This window comes from Armigeres subalbatus, chromosome 2 (assembly GCF_024139115.2).
Source record: "Armigeres subalbatus isolate Guangzhou_Male chromosome 2, GZ_Asu_2, whole genome shotgun sequence".
Taxonomy (NCBI): domain Eukaryota; kingdom Metazoa; phylum Arthropoda; class Insecta; order Diptera; family Culicidae; genus Armigeres; species Armigeres subalbatus.
In genome coordinates, this window is record NC_085140.1 from 100,503,420 (window position 1) to 100,521,693 (window position 18,274).

The following is an 18,274-nucleotide window of genomic DNA, read 5'->3' on the forward strand; positions in this document are numbered from 1 at the left end:
CTTCATGTGTGCGACAAAACACTACTCACTATGCACACTGTAATGCCCATTCATTGCGTTGTTGGGGCGAACAACAGTGTTTTATTCTGGCATGTATTCAAAGGAGAGTAAGGGGGCAACTCGTGGTGTCAAACAATTTGTACTCTATTCAATGGGCTGCGAGAGTTAATAAACAACCATCAGAGTTGATGATGCGCCAACTGGAAGGGTTCCATCGGCTTGGTTGACTGTATATTTTATAGAGTTTGCAAGGTTAATGTTTGTCAGTGATATTATTTCGTCTTTGCCACTAAATTTTAAACTGAGCAGACTAGTTCAGTGTCAAGGTCAATCAGATGATTGTTTTATATCAATTTTGATTCAAAATAGAATCACGTTTTGCATTTTGCTTTCTACAGTGTACTCTATAACTTTCCAATGGTGTGTACCACAATTAGGAACAAATTGATATTAGAAACTTCTTTTCAACAAATGTGCTACTTGAGAAATAATCTTGATCTGATTTCCATCCGACTTCAGTTCTTATGATCCTGTAGTCTCCATTATTATTATACGTTATCCATTTGCGAAACGACGGATAATCCTGCACAAACATCCATGTCACTGTCAACAACGCAAATGCTCTTTTCTGATCCTCCTATTATTCACAGCAACATATCTACCCATATGTAAATCAAATGCAACGAGAAACGGAAGCACCGGCGAAATTATTCGCGCGCCACTATCAGAGGGCACAGATGTCACATAATCAAGTGGGGCGACGTCATTCTCTCCAAGCATCGCCAAATTCAATCTCCATTATACGATACGACTGACATCAATGAAGAGCTAACAAACGAGCGCGGTTAATTGCCGCCACCACCCGGAATGGCAGTTCAGTTCAGATGGTGTGGGGAAATTATTCACATTTGCTCCATTGATTGACGGTTGATATCGATAGGAACGGGTCCCTCCTTCCCCTTCCTAACATTTTGAAGCTCAAAATAAAATGTGAACGTGCCATTTGAATTCGTGGTGATGGGACATTAGTGATTGATGGTTTTGGGGATCTCCACGGATTAGAGACGGTACAGAGTTTGGAAGTTTTAGGAAAATAAACGTGACTACTGTTTGAAAATCTAAATTCACAATTATCTACGTCCAAACGTTGTTTCGTTCAGATACAGTGTTACATATAAGAATGAGCATTTTAACCTCAACTGTGAGGCCGTCTTCAGTGTCTCGTACTTGACTATACTTACGAGACACTGAAGACGGCCTCACAGTTGAGGTCGAATGACGTATCTGTAAAGTTTACAACGTGATGAAATTAAATGGAATTGTACTAAACTCGATTTATGATATAAGTGAACACATTCCACTAAAAGAGCTTAATCATTTTCTTTTATGCAATTTTGAATGAGAATTTAATTATTTCTACTTTTAACTGCTGTTTTTACACAATTTTATAGATCACGCACAGACAAATAGACAAAACACTCGACAGTATTTCATCGTACAGTGATATACTGGCCGATTACTCACTAGTGATACCTGGCTCGTGATTGACCAAAGTACTCAACCTGGGGTAGATAAACCTCTTGGGACACTTTTGTTGTTCCCAGCGTGTTCTTAGACCAAAACAATGCGTAATTAAACATTAATAAAACATCCGTTATTACAACTGCAACGTAGGGACAGAAAAAGGTGAGGTTTAAAACAAAGGATCCCCTTTCGGTAAATTGTTTTCTTTCGGTTTCTATGAAAAATGGAAGAAAATTATTTAAAATGCAAAACCTGTTTTTTAACCTTCCGGGACTCGCATTGTTGTAAAAAGTTGTACATGGAGTAAAAATGAGATATCTTTTTAGTCAGTTGACCAATTTGCACCAAACTACCATGTATTCCTCAAAAAATTAGTTCTCCAACCTTGGAGTTTATTCGCAGTTCTCACTCACCTATGACCGTAGGTGACCCGGAACGTTCGGAAAAATGGTAATTTTGGGAAGTTCGTCCTACTGCAGCGCAAATTTTTCTAAGTAATGTCTGACGGTGATCTTAGAGTTAATATACATTTCTCACTCTGCTATGACCGCAGGTGGCCACCAGACAGCCTTTCGGATAATCCGGAACATCCGTAAAAATGATCATTTTGGAAAGTTGGTCCTAGAGCAGCGCATTTTTCTCTATACAATTTCTGACAATAACCTTGGGGTTTACACAGTTCTTACTCTGCTATGACCGCAGGTGGCCACCAGATGTCCTTCCGGATAATCCGGAACGTCCATAAAAATGGTCATTTTGGGAAGTTTGTCCTAGAGCAGCGCATTTTTTCTAAACCATTTCTGATGGTGATATTTGAGATTGCTGTCAAAAAACGAATTCCAAAATATTCGGGGGGAATTGATCCCTCTCCACTAACTTGCTTTGGTATAAGTAGAAAGATGCTCTTTGATTTTTTAAATATTGTTCCTTCCAAATACGTAGATTTTATGATTTGCTGTGCGTATTCATGAACAATTTTTGTTATGGAATTCGACAGCACATACAATCTTAAGATTTGGAGAGACTTGATCCCCCTTTCATTGTTACTACTCAATAAATGTTTTTTTTTTTTTCAGGCCAACCTTTCATCAAATCTATCAAAGCTGCAAACAATTACCCATATGAGAACAAATTTATATTTTTTTGATTTTTTTTTTTTCGACAAATGTTTGTATGGATTTCAAAATTTCCACTTGGATTTTATTGTTATTTTTTTTTTAATTTTCCTCGTGATTCTTTAAAATTTTCAAAATTTTCGCGAGAAACCCTTCACTGGAGATTTTCTGGGAGGTCCCCGGGATTTTTTTCTTAATTGCGGAAATTCTTCGGAATTTTCGCGAGGAAATTGCTCAGAAATTGCTCCAAATCTGCAAGCAAGAACGTAGGAAACCATTCCAAAATTCCACGGGAAATATTTCGGAATGTCCATTTAAACTTACAATTACCGGAAAATAATTCTAACTTTTCATGGAAATTCTGAAAATTCTTCGGTTTTATACAAATTTGAACCGGCGTGAATAATTGTAGGTCAGATGTGTGACAGAATTTAAGCAGTGGCACGCCGATGCAAAAGTTTTCGCAGCGGTGGTGCACACCTCTAGGAGGAATCGAATTCAGCAGAAGTTGAATTAATTGACTTTGAGGTTTGGTTTCAGGAGCAGTGGACAGAGGATTAAATTTGATTTCGATTTTGATTGTCCAATCACATATGGTATTTTGTAAAATTTGGAAAAGTCTACGTAGACTTCAAGGGGGTGGGAGAGGGGTTTCAGAAAATTCTACGAATGTCTACTAGGGGGGAGGGAGGGGTTTGAAAATCTGAAATTTCAGTCTACGTGGTTTGTGGACAGCCCCAAACGACTTTGTAGAAGACGGCAACTTTGTAAATCCCACAGATCCCGAGATATCGAAGAACCGATATATCATATGCAGTAGCGCCTCCATGCGGATGAACTCTAAATTTTTCATTTTCCCAACATATTGGTTTCCAATGCTCGAACAACTTTGTAGAAGACGGCAATTTTCTAAATCCCACAGATCCCGAGATATCGAACTATACTGATCTTTCAAATACACTAGCGCCGCTTTACGGCTGAATTCTGAACTAAACAGTTTCTCAACATATTGGTTTCCAATGCTCAAACAATTTTATACAAGATGTCAACTTTCTAAATTCAACAGATTCCGAGATATCGAAGAACTGATCTCGCATGTACCGCAGCGCCTCCTTGCGGATGAATTCTAAATTATTCAGTTTCTCAACATATTGGTTTCCAATCCTCGAACAACTTTGTAGAAGACAGCATTTTTTTAAATCCCACAGATCCCGAGATATCGAACTAAACTGATCTTTCATATACACTAGCGCTGTCTTGCGGCTGAATTCTGAACTAAACAGTTTCTCAACATATTGGTTTCCAATGGTCGAACATCTTTATAGAAAATGTCAACTTTCTAAATCCAACAGATCCCGAGATATCAAACCAAACTGATTGCTCATATACAGTACACACTTAATTCATTTCACAGTATTCGGTAAATTTTACAAAAATCTCAACAGCAGAACTGTTCGGTAATTATTTTACAGATCTTTTTGTAATTTTTCCCATTCCTCAACTGTCAAAATCACCGAAAATCAATAAAATTATTCACCGAACAGTTCTGCTGTTGAGATTTCGGTAAAATTTTACCGAATTCGGCGATTTATTTTAAGTGTGTAGCGACACCTTGCGGATGAATTCTAAGCTAAACAGGTTCTCAACATATTATTTTCCGATCCTCGAACAACTTTGTAGAAGACGGCAACTTTCTAAATCCCACAAATCCCGAGATATCGAAGACCTGATCTCGCATATACAGAAGCGCCTCCTTGCGGATGAATTATAAATTATTCAGTTTCTTAACATATTGGTTTCCAATCCTCGAGCAACTTTGTAGAAGACGGCAATTTTCTAAATCCCACAGATCCCGAGATATCGAATTAAACTGATCTCTCATATACACTAGCGCTGTCTTACGGCTGAAGTCTGAACTAAACATTTTCTCAACATATTGGTCTTCAGTCTTTGAACAACTTCGTAGAAGACGGAAATTTCCTAAATCCCATAGATCCCGAGATGTCGAACCACATCGAACCTGGTATTTTCATATACACTAGCGCCGCTAAGTGGGAGTATTCCAAATCAATTTTTTTCTTGACTCAAAGGGCCGCATGGGATTAAGGATGGATTTATAATATGTTTTTCATTACGCCAGGGTTTTTAGTATTAAAAAAACTCTCAAAAGCTCATCAGTTGATCTTGATTTTCAAAATGGTAAAGCTTGATTCTTCGCAAGATGAGTTATGCAGCTAATCGAAATTCGTCCACTTCCCTGAGGTTCCCTTGGAACACTTCCGGATCACTTCCAATATGGCCAAAATCGCTTAAAAATGTATTTGTGGGTCTTGTCTTTCAAAATCGTGAAATTCGATTCGTCGCAAAATAAGTTTCGGAGCTAAACTAAATAGGACCGAACTAAAATATCTTTTAGTAATTCTCGCTGAAACCGGGCCACTATTTACACGAGGTTATTAAAAATACCTAAATTTATATTCTTTCGAAAGCTTTCGGTGAGTATATTAAGGATCCGAGTTAAATTCTTCAGAAAGATGAACCCCTCGATTTTTGTCAATTCTTGACTCACCAAAACTGTCATAACTCCAACATTTCTCAACCGATCGTAGAGATCAGCATATCGTTGGAAAGAGGAAGACCCAAGTAACATTTCAAGTTTTATTCCGCTCTAGAAATAGTTTTCAAGATCGAATTACAAGAACTGACAATAAAACCCATTACTACAGGATTACCTTCTGATGACCACTATAAGAGTGAGATATGTCCAAATGGCCCTCTCTAGATTACCACTATAAACCTCTTATAAGAGTTATAAAAATCCGTTTCAAGCCGCCCGCAAAAAAGGGAATTTGGCTGCGGCAGCTGTCAAAAATTTGCTTTGAAAAAAGAGAAACAAAATCTTGCAAACCATCTTGGATTTCTTTTTTAAACTATTTTTCCGCCAGGTTCGCAACCACCGATTAATACATCGATGGAAAGCTTAGCTTATATTGTGCATTGTGTCCAAAAATTTCAGATGTATGTTTTTTCTATCAAAAGTTATGAAGGATTTATCAAATTATTTTTTGAAGGGCCATCTGACCAACGAACAATATTTTCATGGTTTATATGGTACTACGACGTCTAGTCGTCTAGTGATCCAATTGTATCGAACCTGACTTCTGATACTGGTTTGAGCACGTTTGCCAGTGTTGAGACAAAATCAAAATCTCAAAACTCATGAACGATACAAATCAATCGCACCCAAACCCAACACAGCATCTAAAAAATTATGGCTAGGTTGAATCATCCATTTGAATGATCGTAGGTTTCACCTTCGTAAATTCAAAGTAAATTAACATTCAACACATAGAACAATGGATACTTTTGCGTGTGATAACAATAAATTTCCCCCAAATTGATTTAAAACACTTCTTGGAACGAAATGATTTTTAGGAAAAAGAGTCGAATGATCCGTTTCAGACGTGATGCAATCCTTTAAATTCGCAAACGAGTTTGTTCGCGCGGAAGCGCTCAGCTATTGAGATTTATGAATGATTTTACCAACACTGACGTTTGCATTAACATTCTTGCCACTTTCCTTCATTTATCAATGGTTTAAAAAAATCTCCTGTTTTTATCGCAACTGACCCAGGACCCTTAATAAATCCGACCGGATTGACACCATGGTCAAATCATGTCATGAATAAAAAAAATAGACATGATGACGTTTCTGCTCGGAAATTTTTATGGAAATTGGACATAAAATGAGCCTGTACGGGTTATTTCAATTTTGATTTTTAGGTTGGACCCAATCGGATTGAAAATATAGATTTTATCATATTTTTGAGAAAGAAGGGAACCAATAGAAAAATGAAAGAATGATTTACTTTTCGGTTACTCGTTAGTGCAGCTCCAAACCCGGTCACCAAGGGATGGACTACAGGAGACAGGAAGGCTCGAGCGACGATTGCTTCAAAATCAAAAAAAATCAAATTGCTGCAATTTCGTCATATTATGTCATATTGGCCTCACTATTCTGCTCGTACGAATCTCATAATTCAGAATTCATTTTAGGACTTGTGATGTGGTTCTCCTATCCGGAGTTATTCCGGTGGGTCACTGGGTCAGATGCAGTAAATTTGATCACAACTTCCTTTTTTGGCTATATGAATATAAAAAATGTCGCTTTTTTCGTCCCTATTCATACCATTTAGGTAGATTTGTATATACGGATTTTATCAGAATCAAAAATCATGGCACCTGTTCCAGAAATGGCTAACAAAAGGTGTCTCCGAAAAAACCTTTTGGAAACCAGTCCCAAAATGGCCAGTTCAATTTTTTCGCTCCATATTTAGCATTTTGCAAGACAAGTAGGATTATGACATCCGGATATGTTTCTTCGGATATTGATCACCCTGAGGTCAGTTCTGAGGCCCTTGATGAAGTTCTTTGCAAAAATTTGATACCCAACTTCAGCATTATGCAAGACAAGTGAAACTATGACATCTCGTTAAGATTTAGGCTACTCTAGAGATAGATTAGAGGCCTTTGGGGAAGCCTTCGGATGCATCAAAATCATCCATTTTCATAAAACCACAAATTATGGCCATATGGGTATCAAGCTTGAACATTTTGTAGACATGACTTCCACTGACGCCAACATCAGCCACTCGATGATTTGTTATCATTGCAATGTGGTTTTGCTGCCGACGGTCATTTTTTGCCGCTGCCAAGCGATTTTGTTTGGTAGTTTAAAGAAAATTAGTGTCGGTTAAACCTTCTGCTGTGTAAAATGGTGGTCATGAAAAGAACCGATTTATTTTCAATAATGCGCCTTTCCAATCGCCAACAGAAACAAATCCAAAATCAGAATCTGGACATAAAATATTACTTAACTGCTACTGACGCCAACGTCAGCCACTCGATGATTTGCCGCTGAAACGCGATAGACGAGCTGCTACCAACTTTCTTTCTTTCAGTAGGGTTATGGATGGTATTTCCGGGACAAGTGAAACTGTTCAATCGAGAATTTACAATGCAGCTGGTTGAACTTAAACCTAAAGTTGCAATTACGGCTTTAGAGGGGTGTGCCGAAATGCAATAGTCTGCTAGGAATACCTGCCAATACCCTATGGCTGATGTTGCGGGACCGCAACCAACGCCCTTTCAACCCTTTCTTCTCATAGCATGCTGATCCTGAGAAGAACCGATTTTAAATCCACAATCGTCTTTCTAATCACTCACAGCAATCAAACGTTAGTTAGAACCTTGATTTCATTTGATTGCTGCTGCTGTCCAAGGGGGCTCGATGATGTTCCACTAAGACGCCGCCAGTGAGAATACATTTTCAGCAACGCCACTGATGTACCGGAACCGCAACCGACGCCATTTCTGCAATCAACTGTCGGCGACGGCCAATCGATGATTTACCTACTTTCTGCTGAGTGCTGCTATCGGCGACTGCCAATTGATGATTCTCTTTTCGCTGGGACCGCGCTGCTACGATTTTGATGTCTGTGCTAGCGATGCACGTACAGAGTTGGTTAATTTACCGATTTTTAACAGTGTTTGACAAAATTCAATTTTTCAATAGTTCAGGGTCTTTGATTCATTGTTTTTAAGAATTGGGTTAAATCTTAAAGAGTTCGTCGATCGATTGATACCGAAATTTCCGAAATCGGTTGGGAGAAAGCTGAGTTATTAGCCCATACTGTCTGACCACTTTTCGTGACGGTTTCAAATTTGTACCTGCAGAATGAACCCCCTATCATCCCGAAAGACGTAATCCTATCTCAAAAACGATTGACATTAGTCTACGAATCGCGATACAATTTTGCTCTCGCGCCGCCAATTCCAGATTAAGATCAATGACGTGTTTTAAAAAAATATAGGATCCTCTGAGGGTGGCCCGTTTATGAAAAAAAAACACAATCCTATATAACTTGTGAATAAATAAGAAAATTGTTTTAAGTTTTTAGTGGAATGTATTTTTTGTCATAAGGCGAGTTTATACTATTCCATTTAATTTCACTACTTTTTTGTATTTTTTGTAAGGCCGTCTTCAGTGTCTCGACTTGAAGAAAATGATCGCAGCTTATACTATTTACACTGGGCGTAGGTACTATCTAGGTATACGCCTAGTATAAATAGTATAAGCTGCGACATTTTCTTCAAGTCGAGTCAGGAACGAGACACTGAAGACGGCCTTACTGTTGAAAATAAAGTTATTAGCAAATTAGTACAATAACACGAAAGGACATTTTCTAACACCATTTCGACTGCTTGTAGAGACTAAAGTATTTGTTCGATAAAGGCTACTTTCGTTAGTGAAGGCTTCATGAGAAAACAAATAAAATCAACTTTATTATTAGGGGAAACCACCAAATGTTGAACGGCTAATTTTTTTGCCTATTGTTGAACTCCCATAAGAAAGGCACGTGCGTTCAACTATAGGCGAAGAAATTAGCCGCTCAACATTTGGCGAATTACCCTACTCATCTGATCGATTTTTCTTTTTCCACAAAACGATTTTCCGGCGAAAATCTTCGTAAGTGAGCATCATATGCTCGCAAGTATGTTCGTCAGATTGAGTGAGAATTACGACCCGGAAAAGGAAATTAAGGCCCGGAAAAGCTAGCCACTTGCCTGCACAAATTGATAGTCAGAATCTGTGAAACTGAACAGCTACCGGAATAGTGAAAGGAAGGGAGTGCTGGAGTGTGAGAACTTTCGAGCGATCACCATCCTTAATGCCGCCTACAAAGTGATATCCCAGATCATCTTCCGTCGTCTGTCACCATTAGTGAACGAGTTCGTGGGAAGTTATCAAGCCGGCTTCGTTGACGGCCGCTCGCCAACGGACCAAATCTTTACTGTATGGCAAATCCTTCAAAAATTTCGTGAATACCAGGTCCCAACGCACCATCTGTTCGTTGATTTCAAGGCGGCATACGACAGTATAGACCGCGTAGAGCTATGGAAAATTATGGATGAGAACAGCTTCCCTGGGAAGCTTACCAGACTGATCAAAGCAACGGTGGATGGTGTGCAAAACTGTGTGAAGATTTCGGGCGAACACTCCAGTTCGTTCGAATCGTGCCGGGGACTAAGACAAGGTGATGGACTTTCGTGCCTGTTGTTCAACATTGCGCTAGAAGGTGTCATGCGGAGAGCCGGGTGTAACAGCCGGGGTACGATTTTCAACAGATCCAGTCAATTTATTTGTTTCGCGGATGACATGGACATTGTCGGTCAAACATTTGCAAAGGTGGCAGAACTGTACACCCGCCTGAAACGTGAAGCAACAAAAGTTGGACTGGTGGTGAATGCGTCAAAGACAAAGTACATGCTTGTGGACGGAACCGAGCGCGACAGAGCCCGCCTGGGAAGCAGTGTTACGATAGACGGGGATACCTTCGAGGTGGTCGAGGAATTCGTCTACCTCGGATCCTTGCTAACGGCTGACAACAATGTTAGTCGTGAAATACGAAGGCGCATCATCTGTGGAAGTCGGGCCTACTACAGGCTCCAGAAGAAACTGCGGTCAAAAAAGATTCGCCACCGCACCAAATGTGTCATGTACAAGACGCTAATAAGACCGGTTGTCCTCTACGGACATGAAACATGGACAATGCTCGAGGAGGACTTGCAAGTACTCGGAGTATTCGAGAGACGGGTGCTTAGGACCATTTTTGGCGGTGTGCAAGAAGACGGTGTGTGTCGGCGAAGAATGAACCACGAGCTCGCCCAGCTCTACGGCGAACCCAGTATCCAGAAGGTAGCTAAAGCCGGAAGGGTACGATGGACATGTTGCAAGAATGCCGGACAGCAACCCTGCAAATATGGTGTTCGCTTCCGATCCGGCAGATACGAGACGGCGTGGAGCTCAGCGAGCGAGATGGGCAGATCAGGTGCAAAACGACTTGGCCGGCGTGGGGCGTATTCGAGGATGGAGAGAGGTGGAGAGATGCGAACCGTGTATTGTGGCGTCAAATTATTGATTCAGTGTTATCTGTTTAGATGTAGACTAAATAAATGAATGACATATTTAAAAACATCCGAGCGCATGTGCTAAAAAAAAGCCCCGGAACCGGTTCCAGGGTGACCAAAACTGGCCATCATGGATACAAATTCGTTCAGAGACATCGCAAATAAGTTGGAAAAGATTATGAAAAGACAAAGTTTGTTACTACCGTATAGATCTACCACCGGTGACTCACAATACAATATCCAATCAATTGATCGTTTAAAACTAAAATGGTTTCTGCTTTGTTTCTGAAAATTTCAAACTATTCTGTTAATAAAACTGAATGGGCTAGTGAAAAAGATCATCGAGTTTTGAGCGTGCAACATAGATTAGGAACGCAAAGGTTACGAACAACATTTTTAACTAAGATTAATTATTCTTATTAAGAAATTTACATTTTAAACAGATATATATTTTATGAATAATCACTTAGGCTTTTTCCTCTTGATCTAGCATAAACTCAGTATGAGTGTAAACAATTTCAATATTGTTGGTCAATTGAATACACTTTGATTTGAAATCAATACGAGAATAGCTTCCTTGCAAGATAGTATTCTAAACATCAATCGAGTTTATTATAATAAAAAGCAACAAATGTCTAGATGGTCCAAAATGCACACGTTTTTGTCATTATTTGTTAATGCAGTAACCGATAATAATAAAATTTCTATATAGGGTAACCGTACCCTTAGTGGAGGTAGTGGGGTTTTAATGAGATTTATCATATTTATACACTTTACGATGGTTTCAGTTGATTCGCCGTGCTTCAAATATCCTGTTAAATGCAACTTATCTTAAGATTTCACTTGAAAAACTATTACAAACAATGATTTTCCTTAACAAAATTGACTCCCTTGCACCTATAGTGGTGCAACTGTACCAATAGTGGCGAGTCTCATAAGAAACCAATGGATAGCACCACTATGGGAACCAAAATTAATTTTTACCGCCACTAAAGGAACAGTGTACCCATAGTGGTGCAAGCAATATTTGGTAATTATTGATGTTAAATGACATCTATCTCATTTTTATTAGCAAATTTATTAGTTTATCTATTGACTAAGATATTAAATCTGTAAATTTTCCATAATTATCAATTTTTAAAAAATATTTTCTTTTGTGGATCTACTAATACCTCCACTATTGGTACCGTTACCCTATATACTCTCAAACAAGGAATAATTCTCTGTTATTTGCTCAAATTGTCAAACTAAGCAGATAGGTATTTGGAATTTCAACAACTTTTTATCCTCGTAAATCAAACGAATGACGCTAAATTGTTTCAACTCTTAGTACCGTTGAATCAGCATATGTTGAAGAATTCAAACTAGGTGATACCAAGCGAAGATAAGAAATACTTAGAATCACACCTATGTAGGTATAACGGGCCTTCGGTGAATCATGCTCCTGACAGATTCATCACGACAAGGCCAATTATACTCCTCCCCTCTGGCACGCCTTGTTTGCATCAATTGCATCAATCGATGTCCCCTCCTATAGCAAAATGCACTCGCTATGATCAACAACTAGCGACACATGAGTTTGAAGTAAGCAACCGTTGTTACACCATCAGTTCATATCCTAAGCCCAGTTAATTCTCTATAGCGAACAGATTGATTCGTTTACACATCGCTCACCAGCGCACCACATTTTCCTAAACAAGTTGCATATGAATGTAGGCCGCATTGATAATGCTATCTGTCGATAGCCGTCACTCCATACAGATAGACTCAACAACAAATATGTATAACTACGATAAACATCGAAAATCACGATTGATTGAGCAGAGTGCCATCTCCTTGAACTTCGGTATTGTAATCGAATCAATTTTCTTCCAAAAATAGAATTAAGTATTCTTCTCCCATCCCATATTTTTCAAATCACCCTTCACAAACAAATCGCGACTGACAGTCAACATGAACCGAATGTAGTGCAAAATCGAATTCAGCACGCAATTTTCCTCAAGGTCCCGATCGACTTACCCTATACCAACTGCGGTTATAAATTGATTTATCTCATTCATCAATCCCGTCAACACAACAACGCTTCGAGATCAATTCAATAAATACATCTTTCTCCGCTTATTTTCTATTTATAGGTGCGGGCGAATCCGGCAAATCGACCATCGTCAAACAGATGAAAATCATCCACGAGACGGGCTACTCACAGGAAGAATGCGAACAGTACCGGCCGGTAGTTTACAGCAACACGATCCAGAGCCTGATGGCGATCATCCGGGCGATGGGCCAGCTCAGGATCGACTTTGCCGATCCGAGCAAAACAGTAAGTGAAATAACACAAGATGGTGGGATTTTCAATAGTTGTCTAGGGTTCTTTCACAAATTACACAACGCTAAATTTGATGATTTTGGGCCTCAACCCTCTCCCTCGTAACACTTTTTGTACGGAAGATTTTTTTGTATGGATCGTAACACTTGGCCTAACCCTCCTTCTACAGCGTTACGTAATTTGTAAAAAGCCCCTTATCAACCTAACAAATCCTGGATTTTTACGACTACGCGGATTTCGCAATTTTCGCCCCACAATTGTCGGGCTTCGCGCGGATTTAGTTTTAGGTGAAAATTGAATAAATAAAATTCTAGATCTAAGAACGGTAATTTGAAAATTAGTTTTATGTCTATCAAAAGGGGCTTTGTTTTCGTTAGCAAATGGTCGGGGTTCAGCCAAATCACACCAAGCGCCATCGAAAAATTACCGATTTTTATGCTCAAACTTTCGTTTAGCAAATTTAATTGTTCGCAAATCGCATCGAATATCCTTCAACCCCATAACTGAGGATATCCTACTGCAAATGTATGCCTAAATTTATATGAAACTATTTCCGTTGTCCTTGTACGAACAAAATATCACAAGTCAGTCGAAAAGCCGCTTGGTGCGGTTTGGCTGAACCCCGACCAAATGTTATTGAGAACAAAATTTACGTTTGAAGAGCAGGGCTGCCCAAAGTACGGCCCGCGGGCCGGATGCGACACTTGACTCCTTTTTTGTGGCCCGCAGCGCGTAAGAAAAAATGCTTCATAACCGGCCCGATAGCTTTTTTATTTGGCTCGAGAAACACCTACTGAGGGAAGATCCATAAAGTTCGTCACGCAAAAAATGGCAATTTTCAAACCCCCCTTCCCTCTTCGTCACACTTTTTGTATTAAAACTCTAAAAATTTTATATGAGTGGTCACGCTGTTCGGAACCCCCCTCCCCTCTAGGAGCGTGACGTACTTTGTGTATGGCGGAAGGTTATTACTAATTAAAAAATTAAATCTGGGCAAGCACAGGGTCGAATAATGCAGCACGGGCCAGTACTTCTTCCAATGAGATTTTGGCAATGTGGGTGAAACCCTCCAGGACGGAGAACTTATTAGGGAATACATATCAGCTGTTGATGATATCGTGTGCTCTAAAGAAAAAGCCTCGTTCAGTAGCATTAGTTTCTCGTAAGTCACGGTAAGCTCACAGAAGATTTGAAAACTACGTTACGTGAAAAAGCCACGGGCTTCAGATTCTAACTGCTCGCAATCGAGGAAAATAGGGGAACTGCTCCTGGAACTCATCTCATAAATATTCGATAGAACTCTTCACCCCATCAAAAAAAAGCAATGGGAAACAATTTGATATGTTTCTTATTTTTGTGATTTTTTTCCAGTCAGTGGGCGACAAAATTGGTGCTGTATTCATTTGTTTCGCGATGATTAACATATGTTCAGTGAGATGGAGATCGGGCCAGTTCCCCTACTTAATGTAAAAAACAAGACACATGCAGCTGTCTTCATAAGAGGCATTTATGATCATCTTCAAATCACAGAGGAATTAGCAGCTTTGATCGCAATGAACGAAACGACTACCGGTATAGACCTGGAGAAAGCCGTTAAGACCTGTATGAAGGTACTTGAACTTCTCTAACAATTAATGGAGCTCCAGCAATGGCGGGAAAGTACACGGACGTTGTAACAATTGAAAATTAAAGCAATTTGATTATTTGTTAATCAATTGTTAATCAGCCACAAAAGTTAATTTGTGATATTTCTCAGCCCATTGCATTTTTCACTAAAAAAGATCTATGTGTAAAAACGATCAATATTCGTGATGCAGCGTGGCTCTTTATTAAGAAGATCAACTTTACCGACGCGAGGAAACTCAACCACCACTAATTTCAAATTATGTTGACGGAAATGAAAGCAGAATACGGATATTTTTTGTGTTAGTTCGTTGGCGAGCCCATGGTACCTTGCTTGAGAGCGAAAAGAAATCACACTATTTTTACAAGATACAGCATGCCCAAGCCAATGCCAATGATCCTGAATGGGTGAGTGGCTTGGCTTTTATAGTACATGTCACCAAACATCTCAATGACTTGAACATAAAGTTCCGAGCCAGGGATCAACACGTCGAACTTTTATTATCCTACAGGCAAACTATTCAAACAAAATTCAAACAATTTGGCACAATTGATTGTCGAAAACTGATACATTTCTCTAATTTGGTAGAAAACCTTTCATGCAAATCTGGTCAATATGCTGGTAAACCCGAAACATTTCGACAAAAAATTTCGAGCCTATTCGTTAATGTTTGAAACACAGTTCCTCGACACCGTTTACTGATGTAAATAATGTTCATGCAATGTTTCAGATGGAGATAATTGACCTCCAATGCAACAATGAGCTCAAATCCAAATTTCAGAAAGACACATCTGTTGTAAGATATTTTTTCTGTTCAGAAGTACATATCTGTGTGATCAAGAATGAAAGCAATAAAAAGTAATTGTTGATTTTCATTATCTGCTTGCAGCATTTGACCACCGATTGTGAAATCGCAATAATATCACGTTTAAGTTTTCTTTTAAAAATGTTAGCCTTTCTGTAAAACTAAAAACATTCTGAAAAAGATGTATTTTACTTTGATTTATTTGAAAATGTAAAAAAAAAATGTATCGAATATTTCCTGGCCGCCAGCAAATAGTCATTCTGAAAATTGGCCCGTGGCTTGAAAAGGTTGGGCAGGCCTGTCGTAGAGGCTAAAACCAACGAAAGCAACATCGATTTGCGTTTTCCCTGACCTTACGATTTGGTACAGATGAGATTGGCAAAAAGTGTCTCTTTGATTGGTTTTCGAGACTATGACGAAAAGACGAATATGCCTGCCCTAACCCTACTCACATCATTTTTTAGATATTTTCAAGCCCTTATTGAATGGCATGCATGAGCATTCTTCAAACGAATGTTGCAAGGAGGGAAGGCACCACTTGTTGTAATTTTTAATCCATTTTGAAACATTATTATTATTATTATTTATTCAGACTAAGGCCGAAGTGGCCTGTGTGGTATATAAGAGTCTTCTCCATTTAGCTCGGTCCATGGCTACACGTCGCCAACCACGCAGTCTACGGAGGGTCCGCAAGTCATTTTCCACCAGATCGATCCACCTTGCCCGCTGCGCACCTCGCCTTCTTGTGCCCGTCGGATCGTTGTCGAGCACCATTTTCACCGGGTTACTGTCCGACATTCTGGCTACGTGCCCGGCCCACCGCAGTCGTCCGATTTTCGCGGTGTGAATGGTGGATGGTTCTCCCAACAGCTGATGCAACTCGTGGTTCATTCGCCTCCTCCGCGTACCGTTCGCCATCTGCACCCCACCATAGATGGTACGCAGCACTTTCCTTTCGAAAACTCCAAGTGCGCGTTGGTCCTCCACGAGCATCGTCCAGGTCTCGTGTCCGTAGAGGATTACCGGTCAAATTAGCGTTTTGTACATTGTCAGTTTGGTACGGCGGCGAACTCTATTCGATCGGAGCGTCTTGCAGAGTCCAAAGTATGTACGATTTCCAGCCACTATGCGTCTCCGAATTTCTCTGCTGGTATCATTTGCGGCGGTCACCAGTGAGCACAAGTACACAAATTCTTCTACCACCTCGATTTCGTCACCACCGATGCAAACTCGCGGTGGGTGGCTCACATTGTCTTCTCTTGAACCTCTTCCTATCATGTACTTCGTCTACGACATGTTGATGACTAGTCCGATCCGCTTGGCTTCCCTCTTCAGTCTGATGTAGACTTCCTCCATCTTCTCAAAGTTACGTGCAATAATATCTATGTCGTCGGCGAAGCCAAATAGCTGGACGGACTTATTGAAAATTGTACCACTCGTGTTAAACCCTGCTCTTCGTATTACCCCTTCCAAAGCGATGTTGAATAGCAGACACGAGAGACCATCACCTTGCCGTAACCCTCTGCGGGTTTCGAAGGGACTCGAGAATGCCCCTGAAACTCGAACTACGCACATCACCCGATCCATCGTCGCTTTGATCAACCGTGTCAGTTTATCCGGAAATCCGTGTTCGTGCATTAGCTGCCATAGCTGGTCCCGATCGATTGTATCATATGCGGCTTTAAAGTCGATGAATAGATGATGTGTGGGCACGTTGTATTCGCGGCATTTCTGCAGTACTTGGCGAATGGCGAACACCTGGTCCGTGGTGGAGCGTTCGCCCATAAAACCCGCCTGGTACTGCCCCACGAACTCCCTTGCAGTTGGTGCTAGTCGACGGCATAAAATTTGGGAGAGTACCTTGTAGGCGGCGTTCAGCAATGTGATTGCGCGGTAGTTGCTACAATCCAGCTTATCGCCCTTTTTGTAGATGGGACACACGACACCTTCCATCCACTCCTGCGGCAAAACTTCCTCCTCCCAAATCTTGGTAATGACCCAGTGCAGCGCTCAAGCCAGTGCATCACCACCGTGTTTAAATAGCTCTCCTGGTAGTTGGTCAACCCCAGGGGCTTTGTTGTTCTTCAGCCGGCCAATCTCCTCCTGGATTTCCAGGTGTTCTTCGTAGTGCTGCCGCCACCTTTGGATCACCTCACGCTCGTTCGTAAGAAGGTTCCCGTTTATGTCCTTACACATATCAGGCTGTGGCACGTGGCCCTTACGTGAACGGTTTAACTTCTCATAGAACTTTCGTGTGTTATTAGCGCGGTACAGTTGCTCCGTCTCTTCACGGTCTCGATCTTTCTGCTGACGCTTTTCCTCCGGAAAATCGAGTTTTGTCTGTTCCGCGACTGTTTATATCGAGCCTCGTTCGCCCTCGTGCGGTGTTGCAGCAATCTCGCCCATGCTGCATTTTTCTCTTCTACTAATTGCTCACATTCGCCGTCATACCAGTCGTTTCTCTGATCTGGGGGCACCGTGCCAAGTGCAGCGGTTGCGGTGCTATCAATGGCGGATCGAATATCTCTCCAGCCATCTTCAAGAGACGCTGCGCCTAGCTGCTCTTCCGTTGGGAGTGCCACTTCCAGCTGCTGCGCGTATTCTTGGGCTAGTCTACCGTCTTGTAGCCGCCCAATATTAAGCCGCGGCGTCCGACTTCGACGCGTGTTGTACACCGTCGAGAGTTTTGAGCGCAGGCATACTGCAACGAGGTAGTGGTCGGATCCAATATTCGCACTGTGGTAAGTGTGGACGTTCGTGATGTCGGAGAAGAATTTACCGTCGATTAGAACGTGGTCGATTTGGTTTTCCGTTTCTTGGTTAGGTGATCTCCATGTGGCCTTGTGGATATTTTTGCGGGGAAAGAAAGTGCTTCGGACTACCATTCCGCGGGAGACCGCGAAGTTTAT

At 40.7% G+C, this 18,274-nt stretch overlaps 2 protein-coding genes across 2 annotated transcripts in view; one reads left to right on the forward strand and one right to left on the reverse strand.

The window, feature by feature from the left end:
- Positions 1-18,274, forward strand: part of LOC134210437 (G protein alpha i subunit) — a 56,660-nt gene that overhangs the window by 22,176 nt on the left and 16,210 nt on the right. The window contains exon 2 of the mRNA XM_062686483.1: positions 12,746-12,930. Within this exon, the coding sequence (XP_062542467.1) occupies positions 12,746-12,930 (185 nt within the window). The remainder of the gene's footprint in view (positions 1-12,745; positions 12,931-18,274) is intronic.
- Positions 1-18,274, reverse strand: part of LOC134210434 (mediator of RNA polymerase II transcription subunit 24) — a 71,561-nt gene that overhangs the window by 11,927 nt on the left and 41,360 nt on the right. The gene's annotated exons all lie outside the window — the stretch shown is intronic.